At 46.6% G+C, this 21,114-nt stretch overlaps 2 protein-coding genes across 2 annotated transcripts in view; one reads left to right on the top strand and one right to left on the bottom strand.

Moving 5' to 3' along the window:
* Positions 1-21,114, bottom strand: part of LOC309550239 (uncharacterized protein) — a gene marked incomplete at both ends in the record, with an annotated part of 1,760,330 nt that overhangs the window by 1,069,973 nt on the left and 669,243 nt on the right.
* LOC309548793 (uncharacterized protein) overlaps positions 4,069-21,114 on the top strand; it is a gene marked incomplete at its 3' end in the record, with an annotated part of 71,153 nt that continues 54,107 nt past the window's right edge. Inside the window, 7 exon segments of the mRNA XM_082248736.1 lie at positions 4,069-4,197; positions 4,330-4,464; positions 4,551-4,674; positions 12,566-12,663; positions 12,753-12,959; positions 13,048-13,125; positions 15,391-16,396. Coding sequence (XP_082104862.1) covers positions 4,114-4,197; positions 4,330-4,464; positions 4,551-4,674; positions 12,566-12,663; positions 12,753-12,959; positions 13,048-13,125; positions 15,391-16,396 — 1,732 coding nt within the window. The 5' untranslated portion in view covers positions 4,069-4,113.

The following is a 21,114-nucleotide window of genomic DNA, read 5'->3' as shown; positions in this document are numbered from 1 at the left end:
AGCAAGATTGACGCATAGAGGAATAAAATTTATGTCATGAGTGTGTCAACTACTGACAACTCTTTGCGCTTGTCTAAAATCTATTCGATACACGTCCCCTGATAGGGAACGTAACAGGGATTAAACTGATAAGAATAGTACCACTTAACACACCACTCATATAGGATGGCACAGTACATTGCACGGCGCACGCGCAGTGCCCAAAATTGGAAGTAAGAGGACAGACCAACCATCTTTATCCATCTCCCGGTTACTAAAATCGATTCCGTACACCGGCCCCTGATAGGGGACGTAACTTAACAGGGATTAAACTGATAAGAACAGATTTTTTTAATTTAAAAAAAGAGGACAGCCTCTGCGGAGCTGGGTATTTTTTGGCTGCGTTACTGAATGCTCATGCACAATGGCTGTAGGCTCATGCGTCCTTTTGCGGAGGTGACAATCCTGGTCAGTCAAACCCAAGGCAACATCATCGACCTCATCCCATATGCGTTTTTTCTTGAGCGTGCACTACGAAGAGTGCTGGATCAGGCCGTAGATGAGCATGAAGAGGAAGAGTTGTGGTCACCATCACCACCAGAAGCAGCCTTGTCGTTGTCTGAAGAAGAGAAGTCAAAGGAGGAAGGTGGCTTTGAGGAGGTGGAAGACCAACCACAGCTGTTAAATGGGTGTCAGGTCACTTGTGGCCAGGTGACAACTGCACCCTGTTGGAGGCAGGGGCGCAGCGCAAGGTAGTGAACCCAATAGCAGACTGCTGCGGATGGACCGGAACGTGAGCCCAAGATTCCCCAGGGCGTGGAGTCTAAGACCTAGCAGGTGTTCACCAGAGCCTCTAGCGGTGAGGATGGACTTGGCTGCAGCTGGGCCCAGGTCGCGGCCCCTGGGGTCCCCCAGGTCACGCTCCATAGGGAGAGAAGAGAAGCAGCCACTCAGGACACACGGAATGGTGATGGGTAAGCCGAGGTCGGGGTAACAGGCAGACAAGGGTAACCACGGGACAGGCCAAAGGTCAGGGTAACAGCCAAACAGGAATAGTCAGAGACAAGCCAAAGTCGGTACACAGAACAGTAGATCAAGCACACGGGAAACAGGGAACAGCAAAGCTGACCTGCAGTGCACTGGTTAATATAGACTTCCTGGAATGGCCTGGGGTGGAGCCAAACAGGGAAGAGAGATGATAAAAGCAGCCAGAAGGAAGAGTCTGGCCCTTAATGCAGACATGAGGATGAGGAACAGGTAAACTACCAGACATTATTGCATGTCCATGACATGGGGAGTTTTGTCTGTCAGAGTTTGGTCTGTCACTGTGAAGCGGGCGCAACCCTTACACTACCTGATCGATACAACATCATACCTGATCGTATACACACACTGGATGTTTTAAAGCACGTTATTCCAAACAATTTAGGAATGTTAGGTGATTTATGCCCTTTATGGATTAAAACCCGACTCTGCGTCAACTATGTAATTTTCCATGGGAGTTTTGCCATGGATCCCCCTCCGGCATGCCACAGTCCAGGCGTTAGTCCCCTTTAAACAACTTTTCCATCACTATTGTGGCCAGAAAGAGTCCCTGTGGGTTTTAAAATTCGCCTTCCTATTGAAGTCTATGGCGGTTCGCCCGTTCACGAACATTTGGGGAGGTATGCGTTCGCCATTCGCGAACGGCAAATTTTAGGTTCGCGACATCACTAGTCACTGGCAATCTGTCCCTGATGCACTCGCCAACCTCTCCCTACACTGACAAAAAGCAGAATGTGAAATGGCCGCCAGCTCTGATCTATTTATATGGTAGGGGGCATGTCCATGTGCTGAAATGTTTCAATTGGCTGTCCCGTTCCACCTGACAGCTGTGTCATGGGTCAAAGATCTCCCCAATGTAAACTAATATGGCCGCCGCGATTAACACCATGTGTTCGCAAAATTGGGGGGGGGGGGGCTGCGAACAAGCAAAATTTGCTGCGAACCAACCGTGGGGCGAACCGCAAGGCCATCCCTAATAGAGGGTGGAACCAAGAAAGGGTACTGGGAGGTGGGTAGAGAGTGGAACAAAGCAATGGTGCTCGGAGGTGGGTAGAGGGTGGAACCAAGGAATGGTGCTCGGAGGTGGAACCAAGGAATTGTGCTCGGAGGTGGGTAGGGGGGTTGAACCAGTGTTGGGGTAGATACTCAAAAAATGTAACTAGTTACTATTTACTTCTGTAAATTGTAACGAGATTACTTTACTAGTTACTGCGTTTTAAAAGTAACTTCACTACTTATTACTTTACCTTCCTCTTTCTTAATTGACCGTGTAGAAGAAGATACATGACACTCTTTCTGCATAGAGTTTATTGTATAAACAAAGGCTTTGGGAAACATGAGAACAAAAGCAGAAAAAACAGAATAAAACATAAAGTGCAACAAAAATTCATAAACTTCATCCCTCTCTATTCTTTGAAATAACGATTGTATTGCACGGCTTGGGTAACGCAGGAAAGCGCGTTCCTATAGCCTAGTAAAGTAGTGTAGTTACCTCCTATAGCCTAGTAAAAGTAGTGTAGTTACCAATATTAGTATTGTAACTAGTTACATTACTTAGTTACCAAAAAAAGTAATGTAGTTACTGTAATCAGTTACTTTGTAACTAGTTACCCCCAACACTGGGTTGAACCAAGGAATGGTGCTCGGAGGTAGATAGGGGGTGGAAAGAAGGAATGGTACTGGGAGGTGGGTAGAGGGTGGAACCAAGGAATGGTACTGGGAGGCGGGTAGAGGGTGGAACCAAGGAATGGTGCTCGGAGGTGGAAACAAGGAATGGTGCTCGAAGGTAGGTTGGAGGTGGAACCAAGAAATGATGCTCACAGGTGGGTAGAGGCAGAGAAAGGGGGAGTTCCTGCACCTATTCTCTGAGAAAACAAGCCCTGATAATGAGCCACCTATTTGCTCGTTGTGGTCTTCATGAGCTTAGCCATATGAGTTGTCATTGGAGGATGTGTGAGGTCAACCAGGAAATAAACACCAAACTGTTAATCCGAGCATGCAGCCTGCCTGGCCGGGGGGGGGGGGGGGGATGAGCGTGTGATCGTATTAGGCAGTCATTTACTCCCCCCCCCCTCCTTGGTGGGAGTGGAGATGGCCCCATCTATAAAGATATACAGTACATACACACACAGCACAAGGCCGTGTTCACATTACGAGACGTTTCTCTGGGCTGCAGTTCCTCTGAGCTCCACAAGATGGTGATCTCACCTCTACCCAGACAGGAAGTCTCTATAGAAGACAGGAAGTGATGTCAGGTATTAATAGGAAGTTCTGGGTGAGAGGTGAGTAAGGAGGAAGTAGAGCGGAGACGTTGCTGGAAGAGGCAGCAGAGGAGGTAATAAGATCTTATTTTCTTTTTTTTTTTTTTTTCATTATAAATTTTTATTGGAATTTTAATTTAACAACTTCAACAATAACATTTACAATTAATTGTTACTTCTGACTTATTGCTTGGTACATGTAACAACAGTTTGGAAAATGAAGAAAATTACGAGAATTACAGGAGTACCAGGTAACAGTTAAATGAGAAAAACTGTTAAAATATATATATAAAAAAAAATTATTAAATAAATCACAGCATACCCAATCCGCCTACCCCCAATGGGAACTATCTGTAAGTGGATTTGGTTACCGTGTACTAAATTTTATTAAGGATGGGACAATATTACCAATTGATCTGAACTATAATGGAGATTTAGATATCACATTTCTTTAGGTAAGGAGAAGCTCTTGGGTTGTTTAACCAAATTTGCCATTTCTTTTTAAATTTATTAGTAGATGAATTTTTGTATGCTAAAAGCAGTTCGTACTGTGCTTGTATATTCAGTCTGGTAATTACGTTGGACTGGTTGGGAGATCTTATTTTCTATTTACACCCAGTAACTCCCCCCCCCCCCTCCCCCGTCATGTCCATCCTCTTCCTCCATAGTCACTGTGATGTCTTTTATCTCCAGCAGATGAAGATACACACATATATAGTGTGGAAACCTAGATTAACCCCTTCAGGTTCAGAACATTCCTCCTCTTACATATATATTTTTATCCTTACCTGTCTAGACAGAAACCTGTATAGATCGAGTGACAGAACGAATGAGGATGAAGGAGGACCGGAGTCACATGACTGAGAAGATACTAAACCTCACCCTGGAGATCATCTACCTGCTGACCGGAGAGGTGAGGAGAGGAGGATTCTGGGAGGTCACATGACATCACTCTTATCTCTGTTGATAAAACACAGACCTGACCGGAGAGGTGAGGAGGATTCTGGGATTCTAACATGATATTCTTATGGGTTCTCCAATACAGAGATTTCCTCTTCTGAAGTCAGGTGATCATATAACCATCACAGTGCCTCCATGTGACTCCCTAAAACCTGAGAGACACAACATGCAGAAGATTCTAGAAGTCACCAAGAAGATGATGAAGCTGCTGACAGGAGAGGTGAGCGGTGCTGGGAATTCTGGGACATTATCCAGTAACAGACAAGGGATGTGTCTGGATGGTGACTGTATCATTGTGTGTGTCAGGTTCCTATAAGGTGTCAGGATGTCACTGTCTATTTCTCCATGGAGGAGTGGGAGTATTTAGAAGAACACAAGGATCTCTACAAGGACGTCATGATGGAGAATCAGCCGCCCCTCACATCACCGGGTAAGAGGAGACTTTATTGTAAAGGAGAGAGCAGTACGGAGGTTCCACCTAGATCCCCCATCATCTGAAGAACACATAGAAACAATGTATCCAGTCAGTGTGTCAGGGCTGGGCTCCTCCTACTTAACGAGCAGCTCTTTTCTTTCAGAGCTCAGATGTTGCTTAGCTGTCGGTTAATTACCAGCCGCTCGTTGGCACAGTTACTCACCTGGTTACCATTACCTGCCTCTTAGTCCAGCCTACAGCCAGCCCCATTTTGCTATTTAAGTAGCTTAGCTCATTTCCTCCTTGCCCTTGCATGGTCTATGCTCGCCAGTGTGTTCCTGTGTATGACTTGCCGTGGCTGACTTCTCTTCCGATACCTGTTCCTGATTTGTTTTGCCTGACTATGCTGACTTATGGTTTCCTGATCCTTGCTCCTCTGATTACCTGTTCTGGCATCCAAACCCCGGCTTCTGCTTTTGACTACGTTCCTGAAATGTTATTTTTGGTATTTACTTAAAGGTGTGATTTTAACTGCACTTTCTGTTGAAGCACTCAATACCACTGCAGCCTCGTGCCTCCCCACTTAACATTGAGGCTTTTGATGGGAGACCTCTACAGCCTGCCCATGTGACCCATGAAACCACTCCATTGACCATGGCTGTAGGGGCTCTTCACCATGAGATATTTCAAATTCCTAGTCATTTCCTTACCTCATTACCCAGTTGTCATTGGTTTTCCTTGGTTACAGAGGCCCAATCCCTCTTTTAATTGCCGTAATGCTTAGGTTTTGTCATGGTCCCCACAATGCACTAATACATCTTTTTAGAAAGTGATTAAGATCATGTGCACATCTTCAGTCTCCTTATTGCCAGAAGAGTACCATGAATTCTGTGATGTCTTTGACAAAGGTCAGGCCGGTATTTTGGCACTTCGGCCTTTTGAGCGCACAGTTGACCTTCAACCCCCGGTGCCATTCCTCCTCGTGGCTGGGTTTACCCTCTGTCTGTCTCAGAGGAGAAGGCAATAGAGAAGTATGCTGTGATTTAACTATCACTATTCACCCGCAAATCCTCTTCTCCTTCCAGTGCCAACTTTTTCTTTGTGGGGAAAAAAAAAGAGTGGCGAACTGAGTCTGTATCGATTATAGGGGTCTCGTTCGCATTACTGGACCGTAACCCCTCTGTGAACTGGATATACTATGCGTCCACTAAACCTACGGGAGTCAATGATAGATTGTATCTCATATTCCACGTGGTTGTCAACCTTAATCGGGCGAAGGCGTGGTACTGAGGTGGTATAGCAATAACACGTAAGGAAACATGGAATACGTTGTAAATACGAACGTTGGAAGGAAGATCTAATGCGTAGGCCACCATGTTAACCTTATAGAGTATGCGGAAACGCCAAATATACCGAGGTGCCAGTTTTAGTGAGGGAACACAGAATCAGAGGTAATGGGAAGACAGCCAGACCCTCTCCCCCACTTGGTAGGAGGGTGAAGGTAGGCATCGGCGGCCAGCATGGTTTGTACCTCTCTCTGGAGTGTTGCAAAGATTCTTGGACCTGCACCCAAGTGGAACAGAGTTCCTGAAGATGTTGCTCTAACGCAGAAATGCCTTGCGGAACAGATGTATCAGGCAACATGGATGGCTGGAACTCATAGTTCACCATAAACTCAGATAATCAGGAGGCGGCATTGATGGTGCTATTGTAAGCCAACTCCACCCAAGGTAACAGGTCCCACCAGTGTTATGGTGGTCAGAAATATAGCAACGTAAGAACTGCTCTTAGGCTTGGTCGGCCCATTCTGGGGCCCCATTGGACTGTGGGTGATATGCAGAGGAGAAGGAAAGCGGAACTCCTAACTGTGCACAAAAGGCTCCCCAAAACTTGGACACCAACTGGCTACCCCTGTCTGAGGTGATAACTTTAGGTAACCCATGTAACTGAAAGAACTCTCCAGTGAAAATGGATGCCAGTTCCTTGGACACAGGCAACTTCTTTAGCGGAATGCAATGTGACATTTTGAAAAACGGTCAACCACCATAAGAATAACTGTGTTGCTATGGGAGTTGCGTAAATCCATAATAAAATCAATAGACAAGTGGATCCAAGGCCTCTCTGCACTGCGTATGGGTTGAAGGAGGACCACTGGAAGGTGTTGTGGTGTTTTATTCTGAGCACACACAGAACAAGCGGCTACAAAGCTGGTTTCACGAGCACGGAGACTAGGCCACCAACATTGTTGAGACCTAGGCCTTAGGTCTCAACAATATGTCCATACACTGTTGATTTTTTTCCTGGGTGCCCAGCTGTCTTAGGTGAATGGTAGGTGTGGAGGAAAATGGTGCGGAGATTCTCGGGGACAAAGCAGCGGTCATGAGGTTTTCCAGGAGGAGAATGGATCTGAGAGGGCATCATTCTCTCACCTAAAGGTGAAGTGAGACTAGAAAAAAATAGCCAAAATGCAGTCCGAAGGTATCACAGGAGTGGGAACAGACTCCATTTTGGAAGAGGAGGAAAACTGCGGCAATAAGGCATTTGCTCTTATATTCTTTGTCTCAGGTAAGAATGAGACTATGTAATTGAAGCTTGACAGAAAAAGGTCCCACTGAGCCCTTCCAGGAGATAAACGTCTAGCCTCAGACAAGAATGAAAGCTTCTTATGGTCAGTCAAAATTTTAAAATTATGTTAAAAGTTAAAATTATGGCTAATAATTCTCTGTCCCCAGTTTCAGAATTTCATTCTGCTTGAGACAATTTTTTAGAAAAGTAGCCACAAGGATGGATAGAACTCTCAGGGGTAGGAGGATGAGACAGGAAAGCGCCTACTCCAGTCTCAGATGTATCAACTTCAAGAATGACGGGTAACATGGAATCAGGATATTCCAGCACTAGAACTGCAGCAAAAGTGGCCTTGAGGGATTCAAAGGCTTTAACCACTTGTCGACCAGTCACTGGGACTGTACTGCGGCAAAGTGGCTCGATTCCGTCCAGCGACATAGACCTACGTCGCTGGACTCCTCTCCTGTAGGCGGGGCTCCCGCTGTTTTCAGTCACAGCGGGAGTCAGGCCAGGGGAGGAGTGGTGGCGATCGCCGCCGCTCTTCCCCGATCGTCGGGGAATCGAGTTTGGAGATCCGCCCGCTTGTGTAAACAGAGCGGGCGGATCTCCTAAGTGACAAATAGTGACAGATTGCAGGGTTCAGCATAGCTGAACATGCGATCTGTCTCTGTGTCACTCAGTCCCCTCCCCCCACACATGTCAGTAAGCACCAGGCATACATTAACCCCTCCCTCTCCAATAAAATTAACCCCTTCCATGCCAGTGTCATTTTTACAGTAACAGTGCACCCCCAAAAATGTCAGTCAAGGGTCCGATCTGTCCGCTGCAATGTCGCAGTCCCGCAAAAAAAATCGCAGATCGCCACCATTAAAAAAAAAAAACACCAAAAATGACATAAATCTTTCCCGTAGTTAGTAAACGCAATAACTTTTGCGCAAACCAATCAAAATACGCTTATTGTGATTTTTGTTTTACCAAACATAGGAAGCAGAAAACAAATTGGCCAAAAAAAATAAATAAATTTTGTTTGATCTTTACATTTTTTTTTTTTTGGGGGGAATTTCATATAAAAAAATGTTAAAAATATTGTTATTTTTTCAAAATAAACGCTATTTGTTTGTTTATAGCGCAAAAAGTAAAAATTGCCCTGGTGATCAAATACCATCAAAAGAAAGCTCTGTTTGTGGGGGAAAAAAAGGATGTCAATTTCGTTTGGATACGGCATCGCACAACCGTGCAATTGTCAATTAAGGTCGCACAGCGCCGAATCGCAAAAAGTGGCCTGGACGTAAGACAGCAAAATCCCCCGGTGGTAGTTAAGTGGTTAATGGATTCCAGGGACCAATTCTGGTCATACAGTATCAATGAAGGGGTTTGACCATAAAAGAGAAGTTACTCATAAATTTCTGATAATTGGCAAAGCCAAGAAAATGTTGTAGAGGACGTAGACCTATGGGCCAAAGCCACTTTAGGACTGCAGATGGCTTCTCTGGGTCCATCAAACCTGGCAGCACAAATTACATAATCCAAAAATGTAACCTGTTCATGGAACTCGCACTTTTCCAACTTGCAATAGAGGTTGCTTTCTCTCAACCTCTGTAGCACACGGGAGAGACATCTGTGTGGAGGTTCTCTAGGGACTTACAATATATGAGAATATCATCCAGGTAAATTACCACACATTACCAGGGCCGTCTTTAATATTGTTTGGAGCCTGGGCAAGCATTTTCTTGGGCCCCCCTCCCCATGCAATTTCGCTGTCTACCCCAAAAAACAACCACATACTCTGTACCCACCTGTCCACAGCCACCTCTGTACTCCCCTGGCCACAGCCACCTCTGTATCCCTCCCCTGTCCACGGACACCTCTGTACCCCCCTTGTTCACAGCCACCTCTGTACCCCCCCATTCACAGCCACCCCTCCTGTTCACAGCCACCACTGCCACCCCCCCCCCCTTTCCACAGCCATCACTGCCACTCCCTCTTTCCACAGCCACCACTGCCTCTCTCCTGTCCACAGCCACCTATGTATCCCTCCCCCGTCCACGGACACCTCTGTACCCCCCCTTGTTCACATTCACCTCTGTACCCTCCTTGTTCACAGTCACCAATGTATCCCCCCCATCCACAGCCACCTCTGTACCCCCCCATCCAGAACCACCTCTCTACCACCCCATTCACAGCCACCCCTCCTGTTCACAGCCACCACTGCCACCCCCTCTTTCCACAGCCACCACTGCCTCTCTCCTGTCCACAGCCACCTCTGTACCCCCCTTGTTCACAGCCACCTCTGTACCCCCCCATCCACAGCCACCTCCGTACCCCCCCATCCACTGCCACCCCTCCTGTCCACAGCCACCACTGCCACCCCCCCTTTCCAAAGCCACCACTGCCACCCCCTCTTTCCACAGCCACCACTGCCTCTCTCCTGTCCACAGCCACCTCTGTACCCCCCATCCACAGCCACCTCTGTACCCCCCCCATTCACAGCCACCTCTGTACCCCCCTTGTTCACAGCCACCTCTGTATCCCCCCCCTACGGCAACCTCTGTACCCCCCCATCCACAGCCACCTCTGCCACCCCCCCTTTCCACAGCCACCACCACTGCATCCCCCCCGTCAACAGCCACCTCTGTATCCCTCCCCTGTCCATGGACACCTCTGTACTCCCCCCTTGTTCGCAGCCACCTCTGTACCCCCCTTGTTCACAGCCACCTCTGTACCCCCCCTGTCCAAAGCCACCTCCCCCCTGTCCACAGCCACCTCTGTACCCCCCCGCATCTACAGCCACCTCTTTACCCCCTCGTCCACTGCCACCTCTGTACCCGCCTCCCCCCTGTTCACAGCCACCTCTGTCACCCCCCTTTTCCACAGCCACCTCTGTACCCCCCCCCCTGTCCAAAGCTGCCTCTACACCCCCCCTCGTCCACAGCCGCCTCTGTACCCTCCCTGTCCACAGCCACCTCTGTACCCCCCCCCTGTTCACAGCCACCTCTGTACACCCCTGTTCACAGCCACCTCTGTATCCCCCCCCATCCACAGCCACCTCTGTCCCCCCCCCCCCATCACCTCTGTACCCTTCCTGTCCAAACTCACCTCTACATCCCCCCTGTCCACAGCCACCTCTGTACCCCCCCTGTCCAAACTCACCTCTACATCCCCCCCCCCGTCCACAGCCACCTCTGTACCCCCCATGTCCACAGCCACTGAAAATGAAAACCATTGAACTAGTTTAGTGTGTCACAGGGTTGAATTGGATTGGAAATCAAACAGATCTGCACTTTTTTTTTTTTTTTTCTGTTTGAATAAATACACTCGCAGGTTTATCCAGTTTACATAGAATGCTACAAAGCCAAATCATGTTTTTATGGGTTCCTAAATTCTGTGGCTTTCTCAAGGCAGTTCTGCGTGGAAAAATTCAGGAGAATAAATGATTACAGGAAAATAAATGGCAGTTTTAAACCTTTAATATGAGGCAACATGGTTTTAAAGCTGAAGTTTAACCATTATAAAACTCTCTCACTTTAGTTAGCTAACCTGTCTGTTCTGAAGGAAGTCCCATGTCATGCAGGCAGCCAAATCTGGGGAAATATTCACAGCAGGAAAAAATTTTTAGTACCCCCCATGTCCACAGCCACCTCTGTATCCCTTCCCCCCATGTCTACAGCCACCTCTGCACCCCCCCCCCCCCCTTTACAGTTCTCACCTCTTTTCACAAATTCACCCCATTCCACTCACAGTTCTCCTCCTCACAGTCAGTGAGGCTGCCTGCACAGTTCTGTTATGTGTGTGCGCGCGCTCTTTTCCCAACACACACACAGTGCAGTCTCCGCCTATCAGACCAGCCAGAACACTTCACTCTGTTCTGAGGGGGGGGGGGGAAGCACGGAGAGACGCTCTGCCTCACTCCCTGTCAGCCGAGTCAGCTTACACATAGAGCCCGCAACTGTCCTTCTCTGTCAGTGTCTGTCTTGTGCAACAGCAAACGGGGGAGGACAGGACAGCTGAATTGACCGCTACAGAACTATTCAAGGCTCCAGGGGCAGCAGCTTTTTGGAACCCCAACAGTTTTTTGGAGTCCACACTTGCCCTGGCTAACTTCTCTTCCTATTCCTGTTCCTGATTTTTTCTCCTGACTATGCTGACTTCTGGTTTATTGACCCCGGCTCCTCTGATTACCTGCTCTGGAATCCAAATCCCAGCTTCTGTTTTTGACTGCATTCCTGAACTGTTATTTTTTTTTCATTTCCGCTTGCCGACTGTGCACAGTATATTTACTGCGGCAGTCAGCCCCAGCCAGGCAGAGTGACGTAGATCTACGTCGCTAGCCTGTGACCGGCTTTTGAGCCAATAGTGGGCGAGCGCGCACCCGCCGAGGCTCGCTCACAGAGGAGTCCGCGCGTGTGACCGGCGGACCCGATGTCCGCCGGTCACACTACGATCGTCGGTAGCGAGGGAGAAAGTCAGGCGGCTTATGTAAACAAGCTGCCTGTCATTCTCCCCTGTGTAAAAATGGAGATCAGACGGTTCTACTATGTAGAACCGTTGATCTCTGTTTTTACAATAGGAGACCTGTCCAATCACAGTTAGAAACACGCCCCTAGGACACACTTAACCCCTCCCTCTTTAATACAGTTAACCCCTTCCCTGCCAGTGTCATTTTTACAGTAACCGTGCATATGTATAGCACTGATTACTGCAGTAATGTCACTGGTACCCCCAAAAGTGTCAAAAATGTCAGTCAAGGGTCCGATCTGTCCGCCGCAATGTCGCAGTCCCGCAAAAAAAATCGCAGATCGCCGCCATTACTCAATAAAAAAAAACACCAAAAATGACAGAAATCTTTGCCTTTGTTAGTAAACGCGATAACTTTTGCGCAAACCAATCAAAATACGCTTTTTGCGATTTTTTTTTTTTTTTTACCAAACATATGTAGCATAAAACAAATTGGCCGAAAATGTTAAAAAATTTTGATTTTTACATTTTTTTGGGGGGAATTTCATATAAAAAAAAAAAAGTGAAAAATATTGTTATATTTGCAAAAGTTACGCTCTTTTTTTGTTTATAGCGCATGATCAAAAAATCGCACAGGTGATCAAATACCACCAAAAGAAAGCTCTGTTTGTGGGAAAAAAAGGACGTGAAATTCGTTTACAGCGTACCGCGCAATTGTCCGTTAAAGTCACGCAGTAAAAAATCGCAAAAAACCCCCTGGTCAGGAAGGGGGTAAAATCTTCCGGGGCTTAAGTGGTTAAAGGTGTGATTTTTTTTTTTTTTAACTGTACTTTCTGTCTTCGCCTGGTTTATGGTCCTTGGCAGTGTGTGTGTGTGTTTACTACAGATGGTTCCAGTAATGGGAACCCACCAGAGAGATTTCCCCGTCCTCTGTATTCCCGGGATTCCACACAGGAAGGTCACACCATCCCTCACCATCATCAGGTAGATGAGGAACAATCACTGATAGTATCATTAGGATCTGTACATTATCTGCATTGTTACCATTGATGTCATTTTTATTATATATTCAGAGTGGAAACCTGAGAGATTCTAAAGTTGAGGTTAAAGACGAAATAAAAGAGGAGGATGATGAGGATGGGGTCATAGAGGAAGGACACAAAGATCTGTACCAGGACACCATGGTGGAGTCATCCAGCTACAGAAACCCACCAGAGAGATGTCCCTGTCCTCTGTATTCCCGGGATTCCACACAGGAAGGTCACACCATCCCCCACCATCATCAGGTAGATGAGGAACAATTATTGGTAGTTATGGTTTATAAGCAATCGTGTTTTTATACAATTAATATTTTATTATATTTTTCAGAATGAAAACCCCAAGAATAATATTGTTGTAAAAGAAGAGTATAAAGAGGAGGATGAGGAGAATGGAGAGATAGAGGAGGTTTCAGAAGGACACAAGGATATGATGGAGCCACCTAATACCAGGAACCCACCAGAGAGATGTCCCCGTCCTCTGTATTTCCGGGATTCCACACAGGAAGGTCACACCATCCCTCAACATTGCAAGGTTGGTGGGATGGAGTATCTAGAACATGGACTTGTGGAGGGGATGTTTGTGTTTTTTATGTAAGCTTATATCTTAGATTATATTCTCTCTAATTTTCTTGGTTTAGAGCGGAGATCCAATCGATATAGAATTTGAGGTTAAAGCAGAAGAAGAAGAGACGTATGTGAGAGATGATCAGCAGTCTATGGTGGAGGATGGAATAACGGGGACATTTATAGAGGAGGACACTCCTACAGAGATCAGCACAGGTGGGTCATTAACACTAAATACATTCCTCCACCCATACTGCTCACTGATTGGTCCAGAGTAGGGTGGGGGCTGGGTGATATCAGCCTGTAATACCCTGGTCACTTTCCTGATCTGTGTTCCCCGTCCTGTATTCCTGTATTTCTCTCAGATAATCTTCCTTCTCTGTGCTGCAGACACAATTTATGTATCTAGACTGGATTTATGGAGATTCTGGGGTTCAGCTGGCAGTAAAATGTTGATGTTCACCATAGACCTTGCTCAGCCTAGACCCCTGGGCTATGAACCTTGGGTCTTCTGCCCCATGCCCAGGTCTACCAAGATCTCTGACAGAACAATTCTCCCGGGGTTACTTGCTCTGTTATTTGCTGGCTGTGCTGGGTGGAGGGATATGTCTGTATAGTCTCACACCCAAGTCACTGAGTTCCTTTCATTTTTTTTTGAGCCGTGTATATTCTATCTATAGTCGCACACAGTTTTACAATCCTCAGTAAACATGAATGAGCCACAAATCCACCCTTCTGGTGTCACGGAGAATAAGCTGACAGTGCCCCACCCTGCAATTCCAGGTGTTCTCTCACCTCTTCAGATGGACCCCATTGCTCCATACCAAGAGGACACACCCAGCATGAAATCACACACCTTCAGGTACATGTAGGCGGAGCCTCCTCTTTAGGTAGCCAGCTCCTGCTACTAGAGATAAAGAGACTCCATAGTGCTCACTGTTATTACATGGATAAGAAAAGCACTCACAAGGTTAAAAAAGCAATCCAGCATTGAATACACACAATCACTGCAGATTCCCCAAGCATCAGTCTCAGTGTAACTTGAGGGCACTCCACCTAACGTGATGACATCATCAAACCACTCCCATCTGATGTGTTGCATCCTGATTGGACTTCCTCAGAGATATATATGGTCTTCAGGATCAGTCCAGTCTTCATCTTGGTTGTTCTCCCCCCATCCTCACTCTCTGACCTCTGGTGGGGCTCAGCCCTGCTGTTATTCATGACTAAATCATGGACTAAATAAGGAAGTGCAGGACTTTTTGTGTTAGGAAGATGGCAATGAGTGATAGAGGGGAAGGGGACACTCGTCCTATAATCCCCTCATCACTGTCACTCCTATAAAAGACAGTTCTCGTTGTTTCCTCACTCTCTGACTAAGGTCCATGAATACAGAAATGAACTGGTAGGAGATCAGAGGACCCATTTACTAGTTACCTTGAGGGGGGAATTGTAAGATCCTCAGAGACAAAGCTGTCTGATGTGGGCGGAGTCCTGGTTTAGGGGAACCAATCTGCTGATGTCTAGTAATAATCTTTGTATTTCTATTTTAGTAGATGGATGGGAGAGGAGGAAAACCTCAGAGCATTGTCTCACTTTGTCTCCAGACTGTAAAGTAGAAGATGAGGACATCACACAGTATGGTCCAGGAGAAAACCCGGCTACCTCAAATGTCCATCCGACACCACACAGTGTAGATGGACCATCGTATTCCTCTTATCCTGAGGAACCTCAGACTGTGAGGGACAGTGCCGGACCATCGTATTCCTCTTATCCTGAGGAACCTCAGACTGTGAGGGACAGTGCTGTACCATTGTATTCCTCTTATCCTGAGGAACCTCAGACTGTGAGGGACAGTGCCGGACCATCGTATTCATCTTATCCTGAGGAGCCTCAGACTGTGAGGGACGGTGCCGGACCATCGTATTCCTCTTATCCTGAGGAACCTCAGACTGTGAGGGACAGTGCCGGACCATCGTATTCCTCGTATCCTGAGGAACCTCAGACTGTGAGGGACAGTGCCGGACCATCGTATTCCTCTTATCCTGAGGAACCTCAGACTATGAGGGACAGTGCTGTCCTTACAACAGATAAGAGGTTCTCCTGTGCTGAGTGCGGGAAGAGTTTCCATTTGAAAGGCAATCTTAATGTGCATAAAAGATCTCACTCCGGTGAGAAGCCGTATTCCTGTCCTGAGTGCGGGAAATGTTTTGCACAGAAGTCCACTCTTTCCACACATCAGAGATTGCACACTGGTGAGAAGCCGTATTCCTGTCCTGAGTGCAGGAAATGTTTTACACTGAAGTCCTCTCTTTCCTCACATCAGAGATTGCACACTTGTGAGAAGCCGTATTCCTGTCTTGAGTGTGGGAAATGTTTTGCACAGAAGTCCGATCTTTCCACACATCAGAGATCTCACACGGGTGAGAAGCCGTATTCATGTCCTGAGTGCGGGAAATGTTTTACACTGAAGTCCTCTCTTTCCACACATCAGAGATTGCACACTGGTGAGAAGCCGTATTCCTGTCCAGAGTGCGGGAAATGTTTTACACTGAAGTCCTCTCTTTCCACACATGAAAGATTGCACACTGGTGAGAAGCTGTATTCCTGTCTTGAGTGCGGGAAATGTTTTGCACAGAAGTCCGATCTTTCCACACATCAGAGATCTCACACGGGTGAGAAGCCGTATTCCTGTCGTGTGTGCGGGAAATGTTTTTCTAGGAAGAGCTATATTTCCACACATCAGAGATCTCACACTGGTGAGAAGCCGTATTCCTGTCCTGAGTGTGGAAAATGTTTTGCACAGACGTCCGCTCTTTCTACACATCAGAGATCACACAATGGTAAGAAGCCGTATTCCTGTCCTGAGTGCGGGAAATGTTTTGCACTGAAGTCCTATCTTTCCACACATCAGAGATCTCACACGGGTGAGAAGCCGTATTCCTGTCCTGAGTGCGGGAAATGTTTTACACAGAAGTCCAATCTTTCCACACATCAGAGATCTCACACGGGTGAGAAGCCGTATTCCTGTCCTGAGTGCGGGAAATGTTTTACACAGAAGTCCCATCTTTCCACACATCAGAGATCTCACACGGGGAAGAAGTCATATTCCTGTCCTGAGTGAGGGAAATGTTCCTCATTGAAGTCCTGTCTTCCTGTACATCAGGGGTCCCACACAACCCTGGAGGTGTATTAATGCCTTGAGTGTGAGAAATGTCTTCTATATGAATGTTGGTGGACATGTGGGGAAGAAGCACACCCTGATATACACCTCAGATATACTCCATGGCTGATCTTCCTCATGTAAGAAACTCTTCATAAGGAGATCAGAGATCACCAAAGACATGGATGAAGTGTTGTCCCGTGTTGGCCATTGATAGCAGGAGAAAAATAAAAATGGAGTCCTTACCTTTCATTGGCTGAGTGCATTTTGTGCGGGAAGATTTCACAAACACTTACAGATCTGGTTGTTATAAATGTGTTGATGAAATGTGACCCACATTCCCCCAGTCATGGTGAATTGGGATTTCCTATAATGGTCAGTTCCATCTAGTGGCCATAATGTGCTTTCCTGACAGATGTCCATGGCAGCATACGCTTGGGTAGCTCCGCCATCGTTCATCCCCACGCCCATAAATGTTCAGGATAAGCCAATGGCTGCGTTCCTTTTTTGTCCTCCTCATTTATAGGACCATTTTTGTATGAAGTTTTCCTACCTATTGGAAGTATTGGTGGGTGGGTCTGGTGCTGGGCAGCTGTGCGGGATGTCAGGAGCTTCCTTTGGTATCCAGAAGTCTTCCAGGATGTCCTGAGTGGTCATTGAGTCCCCAGCTATTAGCGTGGTGGTGTTATGGCACACATATGTAGAGGATCCATGCCTGGAGAGTTGGCCCTGCCATCGGCGGCCATTTGCATTGGCTGGGAGCCCAGCTGTTAGCTGGTGGCCATTAAGTGTTAGACACGTGAAATTCGTTTCGGTGCGAATACAAATTCCGACAAATTTTTGGTTATTCCTAGTTTTCTAATGTATCCAAATCTCCAAATGAAATTGTAATGAATTTAGTTTAAATCTGTTAAAATTTGTTTCCTTTATTCATTTTCTAACGAATTCCAACTTTTCGGAACGATTCGAATTTGGATCAATCAAAAAAAACCGATCAACCGATGCAAATTCTGTGTGAAGAAATAGCTGGTTGTTAAGCAGCAAGTCGGGAAGCCAGCCGCCCGCATCCTTACCAACCATGACTCATCAGCTGTCAGCGGGCTTACCCACTGACAGATGAATGGAAAGAAAAGAATGCCGGCAATAGAAAAAAAACTGCGTTGTCCCCCTCCCCCCCAGTCCATACCAGGCACTTCAGGGGCCAAAATGTAAATAAAAAAAAAAACCAGCATGGGTTCTCCCCTAAAATCCATACCAGACCCTTTATCCCGGGATGCAGCCCGGCAGGTCAGGAAAGTGGGAGGGACAAGTGAGGGCCCCCCCTCCTTAACCATACCAGGCCACATGCCATCAATATAGGTGGGTGCTTTGGGGAAGCTCTGTCCCCCCCACTCCACCCCACCCCAAAGCACCCTGTCCCCATGTTGATGGGGACAAGGGCCTCTTCCCCACAACCATGGCCTGTGCTTGTGGGGGTCTGCAGGCAGGGAACTTCTCGTAATCTGAAAGCCCCTTTTACCAAGAACCCGCCCCACCCCCCCCCCCCCATGTAAATGAGCATCGGGAACATATTTCCCATACCTATTCACCAAAAATTAATAAAAACACACAATTTTTGAAAAATCCTTTATTAAAAAATAACTACTGCAGGCTCCTCCTCCATTTGACATTTCTTACATAGGTAAGGGGTGGTAAGTATATCCAAGAGATATACCTAACCTACAGGTAGGCTGAAACCTACATTATTAAAGATAAGAGTACACTAACTATGAGTCATAAACAAGATGGTCTTTGATCATATACCTAGGTGACTCCTATAGAGAGAGACACCCACATATTATGGGAGTATAAACTCCATCCGGTGTATACCAACCTGCTATCCTTCCTCCTTTCTGTATGAATAGAATAGAGAATGTAATTACTCCTCTCACACTACTACACATATATATTTTATCTTGTACCTAGGATCATCAGGACCGATACCTGTATATACTGTTTTTTTATATATATATATATATTAGGGATGCACCGAAATGAAATTCTTGGCCGAAGCCGAATAATAATGAAATGCTTGGCCGAAGGCCAAATACCGAACGCGGTGTTTCGCATTTTTTCCATTTATTTATTTTGCCAATTTTTTGTCCTCTCTCTTGTCCTCTCGTGTCTCTCTCTCTCTCTCTCTCTCTCTCTCCCTTGTCCACTCATGTCTCTCTCTCCCTAAATGTTACTGTAGGGAATGGGATTCAGTGCACACTGCAGCCTTGTACCATAGGGTTAATGTTAGTGACACTGTAGGGATTGGGAAGGATGCTGGGAATGGAAATCAGGAAGCATGCAGGCAGCCTTGTAAATTTTAATTGCAGATACAGGGCACTGGGCAGGTCAGGGTTAATGTGGTAACATCAATTACTCAGTGACAGTCAGTCAGTGTCAGTGTGAACTCGATCAGATTATACAGTGACAGACAGTCTCTCATAGTGGTGGTAGTAGGAGGCTGGAGGTGGACTAGTAGTAGCCTGGAAAGGAGCACAGCCGCATACATACATTTATCACTCGTGCACTGCAGCCCGCCCCACACATTCAGTGAGTCTTACTCTCCTCCCTAGTTTTTTTAATGGCACATTCAGGAAGCCAATCACGCCGTGAGTAGCGGCACAGCGGAACAGATCAGGTGTGCAGGCACGCGTGATTGGTTCGCTGTGCAGCTAATCACGGCGTGATTGGCTCTCTGAATGTGCCATTAAAAAAACTAGGGAGGAGAGTAAGACTCACTGAATGTGTGGGGCGGGCTGCAGTGCACGAGCGAGTAATGTATGTATGCTCACCGCTGAAGTGTCCCGGCTTCACGGAAGTCTGTGAGTCCTCCTCCGAGTCCCTTCCCCCTGCGGCGATATGAATATCGCCTACGGCCACAGAACGATAGTCGATATCATATCGACTATCGTTTCGGCCGCCGAATATTCGGTGCATCCCTAATATATATATCAACAACAAGGTCAGACAAGAGCAATAGCCCACATAAGCACTAGCAGCGCTAAATACAACCTATCTGGCAAAGGGCAGCGGATATATAGCTATATACATTTAGCAAGTGGATCCTTGCGGACCAATATTGTTTGTAAAGTCCATAAAAGTTCTTAGGGCGGAGTCCTACAGAAAACGAGGTGCATGGAAGACTTAGTGATCTGATGTTTATAGTAAGAACCAGTGCTGTATAACACAGAATCTTCCTTGCTGATCCCACAGCAGCCACCAAGATCCTTCACCACACCGCTGTGCTCCCCCCTATAGTGTGCACACGTACCCTTAGCACTTGGGTAAAGCGCTCTATTCAACCAGAGATCCTCCACTTAATGATGGCAATCCACCTTAGCCTTCAAATCCAACTGGTAAAGCAATGGTCAGCACCTCCTCCTCTCCTCTCACATGCAAAGAGAACGACAGGGACCCATAGCGTAATATGCACACACTAAACTTTTATTAGTAATTAAAATCACACTCACATGGGATGAAACGTAATTAGGCAGAAAAACATGTCCAAGGCAATATCCCGGTCCTCCCACCGTCAACGTTGTCCCCACTGAGCCGCACGATATGGGTGATCCTGCCAACGATTTCCCAAAAACGTCCGGACTCTAATGGCATGACCCGGGGGCTCCTAGGATATTCCAGATGTACCAAAAAAGGCCGCGTGCTCACGCGCTGACGCGTTTCATCTGCACGGACTTCTACTGAGGGCGTGAGCACGCAGCATCATCTCCTCTTTAATATACCCCTTGGGGACTAATAGTGGGCGGTACCTTTGCTCCTTCAATTACTACGCCAGCTGGCGCCGGCCGGAAGCTCCTCCTCCGTCAGCCTCCAAGTCTGCCCATCTGAACGCTGGAGACACCGGAACCGCCACTACGAACACCGCTTCTCAGCGGAAACAGGATGTGGAGCTGACAACCTCCAAATCCTGAGCCTCGCGGAGACCGGAAGTGGAGCTAAAAGCCTCCACATCCACTCGTAGAAACGCCAGGGACGCCAAGGCCGCTATACTGAAACCCCGCCCCCGTCGGAACCAGGAACCATAGACGCGGCCAGGCTTCATGACCGTATCTACGGACAGTGGAGACATCGTTTTCACAGATTCTGTCCAAGCCAGCATTAAATGCATCATAATATAATTATGCAAAAGAACCAAGACAAATGCTAATTTTATCCAAAGAACTGGGCACACATATACTTATGTAAGCTTAATTAACATTATATGAAAAATTATGACTATTACACAAAAATACAGAGCTACAGCTGCACCATAAATTGTTTACCAGTCTTATACTTCATTACCATAAATGAAACGGCTAGTTCGATGAGGGTCATACGCTGCAGCTAATGCCTGTTTGCGCTGATGTGCCATCCCTATGGCTACAATAGCTATATATATCATCATATTTTTTTTGTATTTTATATATAAATACATAAGTACAGAATAGCAGAAATTCTAAAAGGCAGATCAAATTAGTTAAACCCGACTTAAATAAAACCAAATGGAATAAAATCCAGTAGGAACTCAGATAAAATCCAATTACTCAGATAAAATCCCATAAAAAATCTCGTAAAACAATTTGCAATATTCCAATAATTAAAATCGGATGGACCCGAATAAATTATGAATAAAAAATA

This window comes from Pelophylax lessonae (genome assembly GCF_965119305.1).
Source record: "Pelophylax lessonae genome assembly, chromosome: 3".
In the NCBI taxonomy this organism is placed as follows: Eukaryota; Metazoa; Chordata; class Amphibia; order Anura; family Ranidae; genus Pelophylax; species Pelophylax lessonae.
Note: the sequence above shows the minus strand (reverse complement) of the source record. Positions and strands in the feature narration are given on the sequence as shown.